Here is a 19,825-nt window from a genome sequence, read left to right on the forward strand (position 1 = left end):
GAGGAGCTACCTGATGGGAACCTCCCACTGATGAATCAGCCTCTTACAGAGAGACACCTGAAATAAGCCCCCGAGAGCTTCAGGTGTTTTTTGAAACCTTTCAGCATATAACATTTATGTCTTCTTAAATGGAATAAAATTAGAAATAATTCCTTATGAATTTTGATTGCTGAGATTTTTCTAGTGACCAACATCTTGTCCCGGTCCCGTTCGTAATCTCCGCTTTCTAATCACCACGTGGCTGCAAACACAAGTGCACACGGGCAAGAAAGTCGTCAAGGCCACCAAGATACAGAGATGGCAGAGATGGAGGAGAGTCCCAAGGCTGGAACGTTTGAGGCCAGAGATATCGTATCAAACAAAAATTCCTTTAGTTCACTCCTTGTGCTGACAGATAAACAAAAGATTAATACACTAATCAATTTTTGTCAGAAGCACGTCACATATGCCAGCAACACAACTCTGAGTAGCTACAGAGAGACTGATTAAGCAGTAAGAGTGAGTTACCCAGAATTAAACACAGATCGGCCACAACTGTTATAGGTAAAAATGGAATAATGTCACTCTTTCACTGGCTAATATGATCACTTCACTGTGGGTCATTAGTCGCTCAATGAACATTTCATTAAACAGAGCAGGAATGTTTAAAACAGCGTGTTCAAACATCCTAGTTTTATTTTGAATGCTCACATTACTTCTTACTTTGCAAAAACACAAAACTAGCAGGGTCAGAATTATTAGCATCACTGATGCTAACAGTCAGCTGTGTGTGGTCTCTGTTGGATAACAGCCTGAACCGAGTAACCCCAGCCTATTCTTCTTTTGCAAAATTCTCAAGCACCTCCAGATTTGATGATCATCTTTTATGGAGCTCGGTCTTCAGTTCCCTCCACAGATGTTCAGCAGGCTTCAGGTCAGGACTTTGTGCAGGCCAGTCAGTAATGCTCATTGTGAGCTGGTTTTTCATCGCCTCCTGAAGGAGCCACGTCTGTTTTGTTTTGCGGTTATGTTGGAAGACAAAGTGAAGACCCAAGCACAGTTTTGCTGCTGACTGCTTGATGTTTTCCTTCAGGGTTGTCACATTTTCTTTCTTCATGTTTCCTTCCACTATGAAGCATCCTCACCGTGTTTCACTGTGGGGACGAGGTTCGCTAGGAGTTGGTTGTTCTGGGGTCTTTAGACACGTCTCTCACTAGTTTTCTGTCCAGTCTTTGAGATCTATTCCTTCCAGTCTCTGCCAGGCTTGTTCTGTACTGTCTGGCTGTCTTTGAATGTATCGATGATCCTTCTCACTCCACTTCTTGACACCTGGAAAATTTTTGTTAATGTTGTATTTTTAGCTCCAGCTTTCTGAGCCTCAGCAAGTCTTTTTCTCAAGTCTAAACTGATTTCTTTTGGTTTTGGCACAATGTGTCTGTGTAAGTTGAAAGATAATCCTCAGTTTTAACTTATTTCACAAGTTTTGTGGATTTAAAGTTAAACTAGATCATTTGCACAGCTGTGGCTTAATAAAAAAGTATTTTTTTCAGGATGGGTTTGATTACAATTTTGTTGTTCTTGACAATAAGATTCTGAAACAGAAATAATTTAGGCTTACTTAAGAAAACTAGTATGTTTACACATGCCATGTTGAAGTTTGAAAAGTTTTAACCCAAATTTTAAATTTTAGCGGATGAATGGAGGGAACATATCAGGATGTAAAATATTGGTCATTACATTTAAAGATGTTAGAAGGATCGTTGTGCTTAGTCTTTGGACTCACTGACCCATTGATCCAATCCTTTGTGAGCAGGTTTTCTGATGTTTGACAAAATTCTCTAGTAAGTGTCATTAGCATCAGCTTCATGTCAGAATTATTGGGTGTAACAGATAGAAAAGCTCCCACAGTCCCTTTATCAGCCCTCTGAAATATCAAAAGATGCATTTGAGTACACAGCATGTTTACAGGTAATCGTGTCAGTGTTACGTAGTTGTTATCAGTCCTTGACACACTCATCTGAAAAACCCCATTATACGTCATGTTGCTTTGACTCGGTGTAGACACAGATACAGGATGTGGAACAGTTTGGATAATAAGGACTTTAGTGTACATTTTGTTCCCACTGGGATTTTATTACAGCTAACAACAATACGCACTTTACATTCTGAAAGCCTTCCTTTACTCTGACATTTGGGCTCTGAATCAAGAACCGTTAAGTTTGTACATGCTTCTCTGATGGTGAACATCTGTCAGCGTATGCTTATGTACTCGGGCGAACAAACTGCACCACAGAAAGTACACTATGTGTACTTTCAAAATGCATTTCTTGCAAAAATTTAATTTTTGTCATATGTACATCATCTTCATCACAGTCTCACTTTTTCAATCACATGACATTTTACTATGGTATTCTGGTTGTGCTTTTGTGCAAGAACACGTATTTTAAACTGGCCAGACTGCATCGAGATGGGATTTTAGTGGAGCCGAGTGTAAAATGAGGATCTTTCAGTGCAATGATGTCATTTTGCATGCACTGAAAGTTTTCGTGTCACCCTCACTGCACCTCATCTTTGGGATGACTGTGTATTCACACTGTTAGAGTCCAGTTAATGCCATCATATTACAACAACTTTAATCTACATCTGCTTCTGCTCAGACGGTACCTTTTTAGGGACCAGGAACCAGTGGGGAATGTAGACAATTTAACTTTTAACAATTTTACTTGAGTGAACTATGTGAAAACCTCCTTTATTTATGAAGAGTCAACAAAATATTTGCAAAAACACAAAACTAGTTACAGTATCATCATGCAAGGACACAAAGACAATTTTTAGGTATTTTGAGATGAGACATCTAGAATGTCAAGGCTTGGGAGGAGCAGATATAAGGGCGCATTTCACATTTGATTTTGAGGAAATCAACATACTTTGGGTAAACCATGTGGAGCGATTCTCACAGAATCATAAACACAAAAAACTTGCTGTGCTACAAATTGAAAGACATCACCACTGTCGTGAAGGTAAATGCTACTAATTAGTGAACTAAATGACACATTCAGAATACTTTATTAATCCCTGAGGAAATTATGTGGTTACACATAATTAATGTTAATTAATGCAAATCAAATTAATTTGATTTACATTAAAATTAATGTAAATGTCAATGAAAAGGTGACAGGCATGTTTTCTGGAGTGCATCTTGCCAAAACACCTAGTGTGACAGACCTCATTCCAAAAGGTTGGACAGGATGTGAGATTGAACATTACACAACTTTTTATTTATGTCTGTTCCCAGAGGCCATTGTTGAGTTGTGGGCAGTACACCATCGACAGCTGGAGTGCATCTAGGATCCACCATACATGGAAATTTTTAGGTGTAGGGTGAATTCCAGTGTTTTCTGACAGGATGTCAGGTAAAAGGTGTATTGTGTATATTTGTCTGTAACAAGTTAAGCATGTGATCGTGTTATCATTGTCATTAATTTGATGATTATGTTTAGGTCCCCACCGTGCAGCACAGCTTTATCGCTGCAGTGTGAAGCTCTGACAGGAGCTCGGTGCTGTATTTGGTTGTCAGGGATGAAACACAGGGTTGTCTCTGCGAATGCTTCAACTCTAACTGTTTGGAAAAACTGTTGAACCTAAACTTTGATTGTGTCCTCTGTTTTATGTTACTTGAATTTTCTTTTAGATGTACATAACTTTAATCATCAGCTGTAGTTTTTAAATGTACTTTAGAAATAAACTTGACATATAATTATGACATTTTTGGTTTATTTTGAGTTGGCGTGCTTGTGCTTTCCTTGTGCCATTGTTGATAATTTAGTTCAGCTGGGTCTCGTTCTACATGGCTGTCTGCACTTCCCTGAATTTCCCTCTGTGTATACTTCAGTTGCCACATTCTGTATATACTAGAGATGGCACGATACCACTTTATATGTCCGATACCGATATGAATCCGATATAGTGTATTTTTTAATCATTAAAAATGTTTTTTGAATATCTTGCTGCATTTTGTATAAGTTCATTCTCAAGTTTAAAAAACAAAACACTAAAGCTATTCTGTTATGCCTGTATGCAAAAAACACACTGCACTCAAAATATTTCATAGTTCAGCAATACTGATCAATCTAATAAACTTAAATCCTCCATCCTCTCTATTCTGGTATTTTAAAGAGTACTTGGCAAAAACATTAAACAGCCAACTGAAATAAATTTTTCTAATGTTTAAAGTGTCAGGAGGCTTTTAAGAAACTGAGTGGAAGGACTTGCTTCTAGGAGGACTTTGAGTCACCAAATACATTTCTCACTTCAAAAATGATGTGTTCAATTTATTTCTAGAAGCTCAAAATCATCTGCAAGTATTAAGGCCTTTATTTTACCTCAGATACACAGCTAGAAGCTGCTCCTGTTCCCTGTCAGTCAGTTCCCTAAAATTACTTCTCTGCCTCCACAGATGTCTTCCCAACTCTGCTAACCAAACCTCAAACTGCCCCACTGACATCCTGAAAAATGCACGAAAGCGGTCATGGTACAGATTTAAACTCCTGGATCAAATCTCACCGGCGTTCTTCTTGTGAGAAAGTGAACCCAAAAACTCATCCCAAAAAATTCTGAAATTCTTGTAGTCTTTTGCATAAAACTTAGTTTTTGATTTGTTTTTAATGCTCTGAAATAATCTGGGGTGCATAGTATTGTGTACATGTGTGGTCAACTTCTAAATTCTGCCTAACAAGATTTAAAATAGTTCAGTGCTTGCCTCATCTCCTACAACATTAGTTTCCTGTTTGCTATGGTCACACCTCTGTTTTCATCAAAAACTGTGTGCTCAAGGGGGGAAGCTATAAACAACTGAAACGTAAAGCTTGCAGAAACACAGAGATGAGATGAGCAGACTTCAAAGTCCAATACAGCACTATATGTACACGGAGAAGGGGGAGTGGAGAAAGCCGGGGATAACGAGACACAGGTAAACTAAATTGAAGGGTGAGCCAATGAAAGGGTAGCTAAAATCAAGGCACAAGGAAAATGCAGGAAACCACATAAACAAGTAAACCAAGAGTCAAATAGAATATTTACATAAATAAAACGAAAGTCCAAAATCTTAAAAACACTTGGTCAAATCACCCAGGACCGTGATACACTGTATGCTTTTGAATCCATTAGGTGGCGTAAAAGGAGAAATCGTCAGCTGGATAATTACTGGATTTCTACCTGAATGGTGTTTGAGCCAGAAAACAAGGATCAAACTCAGGCTGGTTGTTGCCACATTCTTTATTTTTTTTTGGCAGAAAGTACAACAATAAAGATAATTGTAGGGCCTCTACAATATATAGTGCCTCAAAGCAACTTTTGGTGTGAATTGGCACTATATAAATAATATTGAATAAAGAAGATGGAAGTAGTGTTGCTCTGTGTGTCTGCTGAACACTGTCCTCAAAAACAATGTTCAGCATTTGGTCGGCAACTGGTCATTCAGTCGTAGTCAGCATGGAAACCACTCTTGCCCTCTCGTGATTCTGTTTGCAGCCAATCTTACTTCTTACACCACTCATTAGATTTGTCACCTGAAGTTACCTAATGAGTCCAGGACATGCCGATTGAGGCTTCACCTTTGTATTTGGATCCAACTGATCTGCCTCTGCGAGCTGCTGCATTACAATTCTGGATGTTCAAACAAAATACAACTGAATTCACTTCATGTTTTCAGTGTTGTGCTGTGAGTGTAGTTAAGTGAGGATAAAAATGTACAGAACAATATAATCTAGTAATAAACCAGGTGTTTAGTTAGAACGTAACACATGCACCTGCTTTACTTAAAGCACCAAAATGATTATATATGACCATATATGTTAATGGTGTGCTTTGGAACAATGAATAGATGGTTAGGTTTGTGCATAACAAATCAAGCCCTCCTGTAACAGGTGGGATGAATAGGTAAAGCTTGCTATGAGTGTTTGACAGCGAGGCCTACCGGTATGCAGCTGGTCTCCTCTTTGGGACACAGGTGGAGTTTGCAGTGCAGGTAGACTTCACCAGAACCCCCAGTGAACCGGAAGATGTTGAACGAAAACAAGGTGGAGGTTCCCAGTCCGTTTTCCTCCACTGCCACTGTCAGGTCAGCGGGGTTCGCACAGCTTTTCATAACCACGAAAATACACATTATTGAGGAGCTGATAAAGGTGATCAAAGTGAACTTATGAGTGACTCTGAGTATCTCTCACCGTTAATGATCAGATCATGTCTTGGACTGCTGGTAGGTGATGCCTGGTTGGTTGCCCAGCAGGAGTCGCTCACCACAGTGACCATGCTTCCATCCAGCCCATTAGTCTCCAGCTCTACCCAGATCCTCTGGTTCAGTCTCAAATCACTGTTCAGCTGCACAACTTGTGTCCGCCCAGCGTCGGTGTAGGCCTTGATAATCAGAGTGTAATTCCAAGCTCCACATGAGATCTTCTGTGCAACGGAGCTGCAGAATGCACACATTTGCACTGTTAACAATGCCCACATTTTAACAAATATTCAAACAATACCTAGCAGCCACTACAAACCAGTCTCTGATTCTGAAGGTTGCAGTGTGGATGCTTGGCTGACTGTGAACACAGGAGAAGTCGATCTGGACTTGGTCGTTGCGAGTGATGACGTCAAAAGAGTAATTCTGGCTCCTGATGGTGTTCTTATAGATGACGTAGCTGTTGTTGGTCTGCAGGGTCACATAATCAGATACTGGGCAAGTTCTTCATTGTTTCATCTTTAACATCTGATACTCTTTAAGATGTTGACTGACTGGTATAAACTTCAGATGACCAAAAATTTTAGAATTCACAGAGATCAAAGCTTAAACAGCAGGAGATGAAACCCACCGTGACCACCGTCCCACAGCTGTTGCTGCTGTTGAAGCTGAAGGTCACCATGTGGGTGAGCTTGTCCACCTGACCCATGCAGGTCGGGTCGTTGAGGTGTAAGGCAGAGTAATTGATGTCTTTGTCCTCCAGGAGACAACCGACCAGACTGAGTGAAGCAGAGTTCTCCTTGCAGACCATTGGATCACCTGAACGTCACAATATCAGTCAGAAAAATGACAGTTAGAAGTTTTCCTCCATTATTCAGCCCTGTTGTCATGGTGACGTCACAGCTGTTGTACCCAAAGAGTTGTTTGCTTGGTACTTGGAGGCAAAAATGTCCCGACAGAAGCAGCGAGTGTCACCACCGACCGTCTTCTCACCACAGAACTCGTGATCGCTGCAGGTCCTGTCCTGACAGAAGGCCTCAGAGGCTACAGAGGAACACACTGATCTATTATCCTGAAAACATGGGAGCTCTAAAAAGCCACAGTTCAGGTCTTTAACAAAGGAGAGCTTATTAATGTCTTATTAAGGTCTTATTAAGTTCTTACAGCAGCCGGTATTTGATGTCCAGCCATCCTGAGCGTGGTTGTGTAGACTGCAGGCTCTGGCGTAGGCCTTCAGGAACTGACAGTTGAGTCCGTCCACTGCAGGATATTTACACAAAGTGTCGGTGCAGGCGGTTATGTAGGGCTCTGGGTCAATGTCAGTGTTACAGGAGGAGAAGGGCGCCTCCTTCAGGAGATTACAGCTGTACCACAGACAGAAGAAGAAGTTGAAGACAATAAAATAATAATCTGTAATCAGATGTGTTTATCTTCCATCTATGCTGCAGTCACATGTGATGTACCATATAATTTAGAACAGAGATCAAGGTACAACACAGATGTTTCCTGCTGTGTGGATCAGTCTGCTCACCGTTCAGTCACACTGTTGCAGTTGATCGTGCTGTCAGCAGTCTCACTGTACTGCATCTCACAGCTAGGGGGCGACAAACAACAAAGTTCAGGCTCATTCATACAAACAGAATATCTGCAACATCAGCAGCAGCAGTCAGAGGGACTCTGAGCTTGTGATGAGGTCTTACCTGGTGGAGCTGTACTCAGAGAGCCTCAGGTCACTCAGAGAGCTGCTGGAGTTTCCACACAGACCCTCCACAGATGAACCAGCAGGTCCTGCACAGGATCAGGACAGAATGAGTCAGATCAGCATCAATATTCAAACTGGACGAACACAGAAGAATAAATAACAGCACAGTTTACAGTTTACATTACATGAATTAAACTTTAACTTCTGTACCTTCTAAGAGGATCTGTGCGGTGTAGCCGTCAAAGAAGACAGAAATGTTGAGGTTGGAGAGCAACAGGTTGGCAGTGACTCCAGTTTGGTCCTTAGAGAGCTGCACACCATGAACCAGCTGAGGCAAACTTTCAAGGGTCAACATGGAGTCGTCCAGCTGCATCACAGCAGAGACAAAGTGGAGGAAACACTGAGTGAAACATGTCAAACACACAAACAGGCTGATTTCACAGCAACAACCACTGAGTTCAGCAGCTCTGAAAGAACTGCTTCTAACAGCCCTGAGAAGAACGATGCGAGGAGACACAGCAGTTTCTTTGCATAACCTAAACTTGCACCACTGACCAACAATCGACCGAATTGTTATGACCATTAATTAATTGCCATGAGCACCATTGAGAATCGGGGAATGGCTGCAACAATGTACATGGCAATATGGTTAAAGATGTACCCTTAGCTTGCCTGAGGCAGCTTACCCAAACTCTCCCGCCTTGTTCCAGGTGAATATGAACACCTGGCCCATCTAGACGCAGTATCACGCGTTCCAAAAAGCTCACATCTTCACGACGGCCGTCTCTGAAATTTGCCACGAGGTACAGGTTTGGGATTGACGGAATAGAAACCAGAGAGTAAGCACACCGATCCTTGATGAAGTTGAGTTGGCCGTGGACTTTGATGACAGTTGGGCCAGTCACATTACAGGTGGTGTCCACTACACAGCTGATGGAAGCAAAGAAGAAAACAATCAACCACTAACCTCATAAGCCGCTGATGAGGAAGAGACCAAATACACAAAATAAAAATAATTAATTAAATTACATTTAAAAAATCCCTTAACGCATCAGATCTTTCTTTTAAATATAAATGGGGTTATATTCACGTGTTGTTTCCTTGACAACGCTCCAGTGGACCACAGCCAATGGTTTCAAGGACTGCAGTTTCAGAGCAGGTGAGTTTGGAGCAGGTTTCTGGATCAGCGCTCACCACAGTGTCAGGTTCATATGCAATACCTGAGAAGTGATGGACGGTTTACTTTAGTTTAAAAACCAACAAGAGCAAGCAGAAAGGCACAGCAACATCCCAACGTCAAAGTAATGAGCCTGAGATTCACCAACCTAAGTGTCTGCATCCACTGATATCTTGTATTGTATTCTTGTACACTGTAGTCACTTTGATACCACTGATGTAAACTTCCAAGTCCTAAGCAGAACCACACAAAACTCATGTTACACAGCAAAATCTCCAGTGTTAAATTAACACTGGAGAGTGTCTATATGGGTGCACACCTCTGAGTGTTAAATACAACACTGTTGAGTGTTAAATTAACACTTTGACAGTGTTATATGTTTAAAAGTAACCTAGTCAGTTTTGAAGATTAACAATGACTCGATTATCAACAATATCTGGTATGAATGTGTGTGGATGTATGCATGTGACTGGACTGTGATGGACTGACGACTAAAAGTTTTAACTGACTTGATACTGAGACAAAAACGGTACTGACTTTAGGATTAGTAAATGTCCACAAACAATTCACCCAGCCTGTAAAAGAAGGGTGGATGTTTTGTCTTGCTTCGTTTTGTTTTTGCAGGAACAGAAGGATGACAGAGACTAAAGGGGGAGGCTGTAGCTTCACATGAGTGTGAAATGCAGACTTAACCCTTTGGTTGCTAATTTTGAGTTACTGATGTTTGCATTAAGAAAATTGTGTTTTTGTAGCTGTGTTTCGATTAATGTATCACATTATATTGTTGGGAATGTTAAATGCTAAAGTGAAGAAAAGGTTTGATTTCACTCATGACTGAACGTGTTATTATTAACCATAGCAGGCCACTGTAAAGAGTCAATTAACTTTTATAGAGGAAAAAAAAAAAGCCAAAAAACCCTCTATTGAGGTCTGTGAATAACAGGGGAATGATAGACTTGTCACACTCAAAATGGAGATATGTAATAATAAACACTGGTCCCCGTCTTTTAGGTCCTTTCATTGAAATAGTCAATAATTCAGAAAAGTACAGATATAACCGACAGGGGCATGTGCTGAGGGGTGGTGCTGCACAAGAACAAGAGCAAAATAAAGAAAAATATTGTGTTTAGCTTTGAGAAATTAAAATTAAAATGTACCGTTACACTCAGAGGATCAATATGAAATTCGATATATGCTAATTTTGTGTGTGAGTACATGACTGGTGACTGATCTGTCCTGAGCTTTTGTTTTTACAGCACCCACTTGACCACACCAACAGTTTCTCGTCACCAACAGGGGGTACTTGCAAAGAATAGGGAGGAATATCATCAAAACTGGGAAAGGTAAGCCCCGAAGGGGGTGATAACACCATAACTTTCACTTACTTGAAAAATTCTTCAAACATTTAGAGACAGAGTGGATAAACATAATGTCGCAAACCACATAAGGATGGAGCATTGGAATTGATAAGATGGTGAAATAACACGCAGGAAAAATATTGACCATGTTGATTATGTTTATTCCAGTGTACAGAGATTGGCTAATCTGACCAGGAAATGTTATAAAATGGATTGTCGGAACAGTCAGCATTAAAGTCACCATTGACAGTCCAGACCAAGGTTATTATCGTTAACAAAAACTAACGAAATAACGAAAACTAGAAGTGAAAAAACATTTTCGTTAACGGAAATAAAAATAAAAACAAAAAAGGAAAACTAACTAAAACTGTAATGAGTGTTCACAAAACTAACTAAAATTAACTGAATTTATAGCAAAATGTGTTTTGTTTTCATTGATGTGTGTGTGACATACGATAGTCAAGGGTGAAGATGAAGTTTAGTTTCCAGATTTTTTCTTGCTGTCTCATTATGCCAGAAGGTGGCAGTACGTTAGTCGTGTCATCTGTGTTGCTGCCAGTGTTGCCAACTTAGCAACTTTGTCGCTATATTTAGCGAGTTTCAGAATCAGAATGTCATGGTCCCCGTGCCTGCCCAGCCGGCCTCACAAGGCTACACTTGTGTTTTTTTTCTCTTTCTCCCCCTATCTCTCTGCCTGGGCGGAGCTCACAGCTGGCTCCCGCCCTTGGCTCTCACAGCTGTTGGCGATCAGCTGATTATCCGTCTTCTATTTGAGGCTGGGTCACAGATCCTCTCATCGCGGGATGATTGCGCTACTGACGTTAGTCTACCTTTCCAGCTCCCGTGGTCTTACACCTTTATGCCTTCGTGATTTGTGAGTGATGTCTCCCTTTCCCTGTTCCAGCTTATCTTCCCGGACCTGTGACCTCCCCGCGGTACGAACGTGTGTGAGGACGTGAGCGAGCGTGAGAGAGAGAGAGCCTTCCCCTAATCCCCTGGAACCCTGAATTTCCCGTCACTGTATATATTATTGCACGGGTGTGTAAATAAATCGTGTTCTGAGACATCAACCTGCTCTGCGCTTGAGTCCCTGCTTTCAGCTCGTGACAGAATCATCCCGCCAGGAAATGGACTCAGCAGACTCGGCGGCCTCCACTCCCACTCTCGCCACCCTGGCCGCAATGCTGGAGCGACACGAACAGATGTTTGTTCATCTCCGTGGCGAGCTCGCTGCTCTCACGCAGGCTGTGGCCCAACGAACACCCCTGCCGGCAATTCCACCTGCCGCCGCTCCTCTCCAGGAAGCCTCGGCCTCAGCAGTAAGTGCCACACCTCCTGCTTCTTCACTTTCCCAAGCTAACAGATTTCTACCCACACCGAAAGCTTTCTCCGGAGAAATTGATAAATGTGCTGGCTTCCTCACTCAATGTGCCCTTCAGTTTCGTCAGCAACCGCAAGCTTTTGCTAACGATGGTGCTAAGATTGCATATATAGTTCAACTACTCCAGGATCGGGCTCTGATTTGGGCTCAAGCTGTGCTTCACGCCAACCCTGACATAACGTATTCTGACTTTTTGGATAAGTTCAAAGGCGTCTTCGATAGAAAATCCACCACGCTCACAGCCGGCCAGCGCCTGCTCGCGCTCAAACAAGGCAAGCGGAGTTTGGCTGATTTCTCTATTGACTTCTTCACCTTAGCTGAACAGACAGAGTGGGGGGAGGAGGCTTTAAAGAGTACTTTGCTTTCTAATGTTAACGAAGACATAAAGAAAGAACTGATGCTTCGTGAACTGCCTTCTTCCCTAGACGCGCTTATGACCCTGTGCGTTCGGCTGGATGACAGAGTACGTGCACACCGGAGCGCGCACACACGGACGGGACAGGAATCACTGGATTATCACGGGGCCTCTCCAGCCGGCCGCGGGCCGCGCGACTCTGACGCCGGTGATGAGGAGGAGCCCATGCAGCTTGGACACTCGCGGCTAATGCCTGCAGAGCGCCAGCGCCGTCTGGCCGCCGGTGAGTGCGTCTATTGTGGCCGTAAGGGTCACTCTGTCTCCTCGTGCCCGACGCTGGCAAAAGGGCGCGCTCGCCAGTGATTGAGAGGGTGCTGGTGGGCGATCTGTCTAGTAAAAACCCTCTCCCCAGACTTCTCTTACCGGCCAAACTTCAAGTACAATCTGTTTTTCACTCGCTTTCAGTACTCATTGACTCTGGGGCTGAGCAGAACTTTATTGACACCTCGCTCGCCGCCAAGCTGAACATCGCTTTGGAGCCCTTGTCACGCCCTCTCCGCGTGCACGCGCTCTCTGGTCACCGCCTGCCCGATATCACTCATGTCTCGGAATTCCTTTCGTTGTCTCTCTCGGGCAATCACACGGAGAGGATTTGTTTTTTTGCATTCACGGCTCCACTCACTCCGCTGGTTCTCGGTCACCCCTGGCTTGTGCTCCATAACCCGCACATTGACTGGGAGAAGGGTGACGTCCTGGGTTGGAGTGTTAATTGTCACATGTCCTGCCTTCGGGCGGCCACGGCGCCCATTCCGCTTCTGCCCTCTGGTTCGCCGTCCGACCCCCCAGATCTTTCGGCGGTTCCGCGGGTCTATCATGACTTGCGTGGCGTGTTCTGCAAGGATCGGGCACGGTCCCTTCCCCCCCACCGCCCGTATGACTGCGCTATCGATCTCCTTCCGGGGGCTCCGTTGCCATCTAGCCGCCTGTACAGCCTCTCCCAGCCGGAGCGGGTCGCTATGGAGCGTTACATCTCTGAGTCGCTCGCTACGGGCTTGATCCGTCCCTCCTCCTCCCCGGTTGCGGCTGGGTTCTTCTTCGTGGACAAGAAGGACGGTTCGTTGCGCCCGTGTATCGACTTTCGTGGCCTTAACCTGATCACTGTCAAGAACAAGTATCCTTTGCCGCTGCTTTTCTCTGCTTTTGAGCTGCTCCAGGGCATGACTGTTTTTACTAAGCTGGACCTGCGCAACGCCTACCACCTGGTTCGCATCCGGGAGGGGGATGAGTGGAAGACGGCCTTCAATACTCACCAGGGGCACTTTGAGTACCTTGTTATGCCCTTCGGCCTCACCAACGCTCCCGCTGTTTTTCAGACCATGGTGAACGAGGTGCTTCGTGACTTTGTTAATCGCTGTGTCTTTGTGTACTTGGATGATATTCTCATTTTTTCTAAGTCACTCGCGGAGCATCAGGTGCATGTGAGACAGGTCCTGCAACGCCTCTTGGAGAACCGGCTGTTTGTGAAGGGGGAGAAGTGTGTGTTCCACGCGCCTGCGGTGGCTTTCCTGGGCTATATAGTTGAGAACGGAAATCTACGTACCGACCCTGGGAAGGTGCGTGCGGTGGTTGAATGGCCAGTCCCTCCTAATCGCCGCCAACTGCAACGTTTTCTGGGATTCGCTAATTTCTACAGGAGATTCATTCGCGATTTCAGTAAGATCTCTCTCCCTCTCACTAGACTCACCTCTCCGAAGGTTCCTTTTCTGTGGGACCCTGCCGCTCAGCGAGCCTTCGTCCAGCTCAAGGAGAGGTTTTCCTCAGCGCCCATCCTCCGGCAGCCGGACCTCACAAGGCAGTTCGTGGTGGAGGTCGACGCTTCTGACTCCGGGGTGGGGGCGGTTCTCTCACAACAGGAGGACGGTAAGCTTCACCCATGTGCTTTCTTCTCTCGCCGTCTCTCACCTGCAGAAAGCAATTACAACGTCGGGGATCGGGAACTCTTGGCCATAAAACTCGCCTTGGAGGAATGGAGACATTGGCTGGAGGGGGCTGCTCACCCATTCATTGTTTGGACGGATCACAAGAACCTGGAGTACATCCGTTCGGCCAGACGCCTCAGTTCTCGGCAAGCCAGGTGGGCATTGTTCTTCGCTCGCTTTGATTTCACCATCACCTACAGGCCCGGATCTCGCAACGTGAAACCGGATGCCCTGTCCCGGCAGTTTTCCACCACGGAGGAGGAGTCGGTACCCGAACCAGTTCTGCCGGCGGCCTGGGTGGTTGGAGCCGTTTCCTGGGAGATTGAATCCCTCATTCAGGAGGCACAAGAGACTGAACCGGATCCTGGGACCGGCCCAACGGGCCGCCTCTTCGTCCCCTCGGCGGTCCGCTCCCAGGTACTCCAGTGGGCTCACACTGCCCGTTTCTCATGCCACCCCGGGGTCTTCCGTACCCTGTCCTTCCTTCGACGCTACTTCTGGTGGCCCACCATGGCGAGGGACGCCAGGGAGTTTGTGACCGCCTGCCCCGCCTGCGCCCAGAACAAGCGGTCAAACCAACCTCCGTCGGGCCATCTTCTACCTCTCCCTACGCCGGCTCGACCATGGTCACACATCGCGCTGGACTTCATCACTGGACTGCCTCCTTCTGCAGGTTACACCGCCATACTAACTATCATCGACCGTTTCTCTAAGGCCGCACACTTTGTCGCCCTTCCTAAACTCCCTACGGCTCTGGAGACGGCTCGGCTCCTCGCCTCACATGTGTTCAGGCTCCACGGGATCCCCGAGGACATCGTCTCGGACAGGGGACCACAGTTCACTTCCCGAGTATGGAAGGAGTTTTGCACCGCATTGGGGGCCAAGGTCAGCCTCTCTTCCGGTTTCCACCCACAGAGCAACGGACAGTCCGAACGGGCTAACCAGGAGTTGGAAGCTGCCCTCCGGTGTGTTGCCTCCCACAATCAATCGACCTGGAGTGAACAGCTGCCATGGATCGAGTACGCCCACAACAGCCACGCCTCCACCGCCACGGGCAGGTCACCCTTTGAGGCATCCCTGGGCTACCAACCACCCCTGCTCCCAGCTGTCGAAGGTGCGCACTCTGTCCCCTCTGTTCAGGCTCACCTCCGCAGGTGCCGCCGGGCCTGGCGTGCTACTCTGGCCGCTCTACTCCGCACTAAGGAGCGCAACAAAGCCCTCGCTGACCGTCACCGGACACCGGCCCCTGAATACTCCATCGGTCAACAGGTATGGCTGTCTACCCGTTTTGTGCCGTTGCGGACGGAGTCTAAGAAGCTGTCACCTCAGTTCATTGGCCCCTTTCCCATAGACTCCATTGTCAACCCTGTGTCCGTTCGCCTCAAGCTGCCTCGTACCATGCGGATTCACAATGTTTTCCATGTGTCCCAGGTCAAGCCGGTGCTCTCCAGCCCGCTGTGTCCTCCTGCCAGGCCCCCGCCGCCCCCCCCCCGGCTTGTGGGTGGTCAGCTGGTCTATGACATCTCCCGCATCATGGACTCCCGGCACCGCGGCAGGGGTTTTCAGTACCTGGTGGATTGGGAGGGCTACGGGCTATAGGAACGTTCCTGGGTGCCTCGGGCGGCTATTCTGGACAGGAATATGCTTCGGGACTTCCATCGCAGGCATCCAGGTAAGCCTGGTGGGTCGCCGGGAGGCTCCCGTTGAGGGGGGGGTACTGTCATGGTCCCCGTGCCTGCCCAGCCGGCCTCACAAGGCTACACTTGTGTTTTTTTTCTCTTTCTCCCCCTATCTCTCTGCCTGGGCGGAGCTCACAGCTGGCTCCCGCCCTTGGCTCTCACAGCTGTTGGCGATCAGCTGATTATCCGTCTTCTATTTGAGGCTGGGTCACAGATCCTCTCATCGCGGGATGATTGCGCTACTGACGTTAGTCTACCTTTCCAGCTCCCGTGGTCTTACACCTTTATGCCTTCGTGATTTGTGAGTGATGTCTCCCTTTCCCTGTTCCAGCTTATCTTCCCGGACCTGTGACCTCCCCGCGGTACGAACGTGTGTGAGGACGTGAGCGAGCGTGAGAGAGAGAGAGCCTTCCCCTAATCCCCTGGAACCCTGAATTTCCCGTCACTGTATATATTATTGCACGGGTGTGTAAATAAATCGTGTTCTGAGACATCAACCTGCTCTGCGCTTGAGTCCCTGCTTTCAGCTCGTGACACAGAATCAGAATCAGAATCAGAATACTTTATTGATCCCTGGGGGAAATTATTTTTTGTTACAGTGCTCCATTTTAAACCAACATTAAGACAAGACAGACAATACGCTAACTAAGAATAGTACAATATATACATATATATACATACATACATACATAAGTCACTTATAAATAAATAGTTGGAAAAGAAACATGTGTAGCTGTAGCAGTAAACAGTGTGTTAAGTGGATGCGTTGTACAGGGAGATGGCCACAGGCAGGAATGATTTCCTGTGTCGTTCAGTGGTGCTTTTCGGTAATCTCAGTCTCTCACTGAACGAGCTCCTGTGACTGACCAACATGTCATGGAGTGGGTGGGAGGTGTTATCCAACATTGTCTTTATCTTGGACAGCATCCGCCTCTCCGACACCACCTTGAGGGAGTCCAGCTCCATCCCCACAACATTGCTGGCCTTACGGATCAGTTTATTAAGTCTGTTGGCATCTGCGACCCCTTTCAGACCCCTTAGCTAAAAAAAAAGACGTGAAAGCGCATATCACTTTTACTCTCAACAAGCAGCGGGTGCTGTAACGCACACCTAGCGATGTTATTTCTCTCTCCAACAACTTAGGTTACAATGAGATTAGCATGACCAATTATGCAAATTAGGCGATGACGTCATTTAGCGACTTCTAGCGACTTTTAGGACAACCAATAGCGATTTTCCTTACTGAGGAGTTGGCGACACTGGTTGCTGCTCCGTCCATGCGCAGACTCAGGTCAGGAAAAGTCGGGAGAAAGCGCCAGAGTCCAATTTGGGATTACTTTGAATATGACTGTGTTTTGGATAAAGGGACATTTCTAAAGGGAAAAAACTCCCACAAATCTTAAAGTGCACTTGAAAAGCTCACACCAGAAGGCTAACCTAGCTTACCTTGAGAAGGTAAGGGAGCACACTCAACCCTCTTCCCCAGAAAACAGAAGCTAACCCCAGGCAAGGCAGCGTGATGCATCCCGAGACAACAGGACGGGGACATCTACATAACTGTGTGAGTCAATTGCCTTCAAAAAGTTTATCAATTCACTTGAACCAAAATTACGAACACCGGTGCTGCAAGAGTTAATAGTCTCAATACCCAAGGATAAGCAGAAGAGCATGACTGATATGATGGAATGGGGATTTCATTTCACTTAGTTTTTGCAAACACAACTAAAGCTATAACTGAAACTAATCAAAACTAAACTGAAACTAAGGATTTTCAGAGAAAAAATAGAAACTAAACTAAACTAGCAAACAATTGGTAAAAACTAATTACAACTGACAGGAAATTGAAAATCTGAAGTCGAAACTAAATAAAAATAAAACTAATGAAAATTGCAAAACTATTAAAACCCTGGTCCAGACTAAGATGGCCTTGGACATCTTCAGGGCGGAAAAGTGTTGGTGTGACCAAGGTGTGGTTTGGCTTGTTGCATATATGTTTCAAGATGATACAGCTCTGGATGAACCAGTCATGTTTAAGCACTCTAATTAACAGATTGAAAATAGTGACATTAAAGGAAGAGTATGCAGCGCCACCCTGTCAGACGCCAGTGACGGTGGGGCTCAGTGATTAATCAGGTGAGCTCCATTCATGGCTGAATCAAAACATAGATTCCCCTGCTGTGGTCAGTGAGGGGAAAACAGGGGGAAGTGAAATTAAAAGAGGCATGGATAAACGTTTATGTGTGAAGGTTATAAACAGGATAAAAGGGGGTGTTTTACTGTTATTTTAGCATCAGCATTATTATTACATAAGAATCATATAACAAGCATTGCATTAAACATTTATTGAAGCTATTGACATTACATTAACATTTGTTTTACAGTGATTGTTATAACCTCAGGTTAATCTTCTATTTACAGGTGTTAGAATAATCATATAATCTTTCATTGCAGGTGTAACCATGATCATTTTTATACATATTGCAGTTTGTTGCTCATTATAGAGTTGTGCTCAAGTTAATAAGGGTTAAAAGCTACAGTCAACGCGATGTTTGGCTGATCTATGGACTGGAGTGACTTCGAGCATAGAAGGCCGCACGCGCTTACATAACACTGATATCATGCTTTTCTTTGTGCTCTTTTATTCAGTTATATCTTTTGCTAAGTTTTAAGTAGTGGCAGTTGATTAAACAACATTCATTTAATATTACATACCTGATTCCGAGCATTACACACAGATCAACTTAACAATCTGCAAAACCTTGTGGCTGCATTGTTGTGTCTCCATAAGGGACAGTTGGCTCCAGGAGATAAGTGGGAGTCAGTGCCTGTCCTCGAGGAGGAGAGAATCTTCCTTTGCTGTCTCAGAAATAGTCAACAGGTTCATATTGAAGTGAAGTTCATATTATTACAGGTTTTGTTTCTTGGCAATTCTGCGGACGCAGGCTCTGGGCAGAGCCAGGAGTTGAACAGATCTAACATGACAATTAAAATGATTTCATTCTCTAACACAGGATGACAGGACTGGAGCAACGACACTGGATAGGAGAAAGTCTCATACTTTCTAAGATACGAGGTCACTAACCTTTTCTTTTAATTTTCTAGCTCTGTTGATTTGACACATGGGAATGTGTCAAAAAAGGGGGGGAAGTTGAGTTTTAACATCAAACAAGGATTATATGAACATTTTTATGACTTCATTTGTGTTTTAATGACGTAGGTATGGTAAAGCTTAAGCTAATAGAGGTTTCCGGACTTTTTTATAGAATCAGTGAGAAGCATAAATCATTATTTCCATGTTTAAGCGTTAATCATTGAAATGAACTGAATAGCGTTTAGATGATAAAATGCCTGTGTTCATGAGAAGCTGAGTACCACACTGGAGAGGAAACCGTGGGACAGTAGGCGGAAGCAAACACATGAAAACGGGGGGCAAATGTTAGAAATAAAAATGGCTAATTTGTTTTTGATGTCTTTTGTTAAAATGAGTGGTTTTAATAATTTTCAGACACGCCTTGCAAATGTGCTTATAATGAGTTGGCACTTGGTCTTTTGAAGGTCATAAGCTTCGTTCGGCGTGATGGTCCGGACTGATATATTGCAGGTATTGACTTTGAGTGCAGAGGGCTAAATGCAAACACGCTTACACACACATAGGATATGATTAGAATAAGTCCCTGGGACATTCTGAATATTCTAAACCAATTCTGAATCGCCAGAAGATCAGTAGATAACAACATTAGATTATTAGGGCTAGGCAGAGAGGTGTTTTGGTTTTCTGTCTCTTACAGAGAAAGGAACAGACACCAGACGAGGTCACAGATATACGAGGATCCTTCGCAGCAGAGACAGACACAGTGACTGCCGAGACACCAACTGGGTTCAAGTGTCATGGCGCTTGGGCTCCGATTAGTCACCTCAAAAAGATGGATCCCATAAACACAGCAATAACCATGAAGGGGTTGGCGGAAATCCAGGAACACCAG

General features: G+C 44.9%; 1 protein-coding gene and 1 long non-coding RNA gene across 3 annotated transcripts; one reads left to right on the top strand and one right to left on the bottom strand.

Annotated features, from left to right (window-relative positions):
- Window positions 1–2,532: 2,532 nt before the first annotated feature.
- Window positions 2,533–3,979, top strand: LOC146713367 (uncharacterized). Of its 2 annotated transcripts, XR_014919273.1 has the most exons (3): window positions 2,533–2,999; window positions 3,275–3,392; window positions 3,480–3,979. It is a non-coding gene; the product is annotated as an uncharacterized LOC146713367 (long non-coding RNA). The 2 variants fall into 2 exon arrangements; XR_014919272.1 differs by having other exon boundaries at window positions 3,275–3,979.
- A 1,992-nt stretch (window positions 3,980–5,971) lies between these two features.
- LOC146713368 (alpha-tectorin-like) lies at window positions 5,972–10,462 on the bottom strand. The gene is made up of 13 exons (XM_085437932.1): window positions 10,364–10,462; window positions 9,239–9,323; window positions 9,004–9,133; window positions 8,600–8,843; window positions 8,124–8,280; window positions 7,912–7,999; window positions 7,743–7,805; window positions 7,376–7,575; window positions 7,124–7,255; window positions 6,843–7,030; window positions 6,531–6,682; window positions 6,204–6,448; window positions 5,972–6,116 (listed from the first exon to the last, which is right to left on the bottom strand). Exons 1-13 carry the CDS (start codon window positions 10,460–10,462, stop codon window positions 6,094–6,096), a joined length of 1,806 nt encoding a protein of 601 aa, XP_085294058.1. The 3' UTR covers window positions 5,972–6,093.
- Window positions 10,463–19,825: the final 9,363 nt, after the last annotated feature.

Source organism: Copadichromis virginalis, linkage group LG3 (assembly GCF_057382275.1).
Source record: "Copadichromis virginalis isolate Kocher_CV1m ecotype Utaka linkage group LG3, C_Virginalis_male_GT1.1, whole genome shotgun sequence".
NCBI lineage: Eukaryota > Metazoa > Chordata > Actinopteri > Cichliformes > Cichlidae > Copadichromis > Copadichromis virginalis.

Excerpts from the sequence above, each read along its gene's own strand:
- LOC146713368 (XM_085437932.1), bottom strand. The coding sequence starts at position 10,462 with ATGGTGTTATCACCCCCTTCGGGGCTTACCTTTCCCAGTTTTGATGAT. Across the intron at positions 7,031-7,123 it reads CCAAGCAAACAACTCTTTGG|GTGATCCAATGGTCTGCAAG; the intron begins GTACAACAGCTG and ends TGTGACGTTCAG. Across the intron at positions 6,683-6,842 it reads GCTGTGGGACGGTGGTCACG|ACCAACAACAGCTACGTCAT; the intron begins GTGGGTTTCATC and ends GTGACCCTGCAG.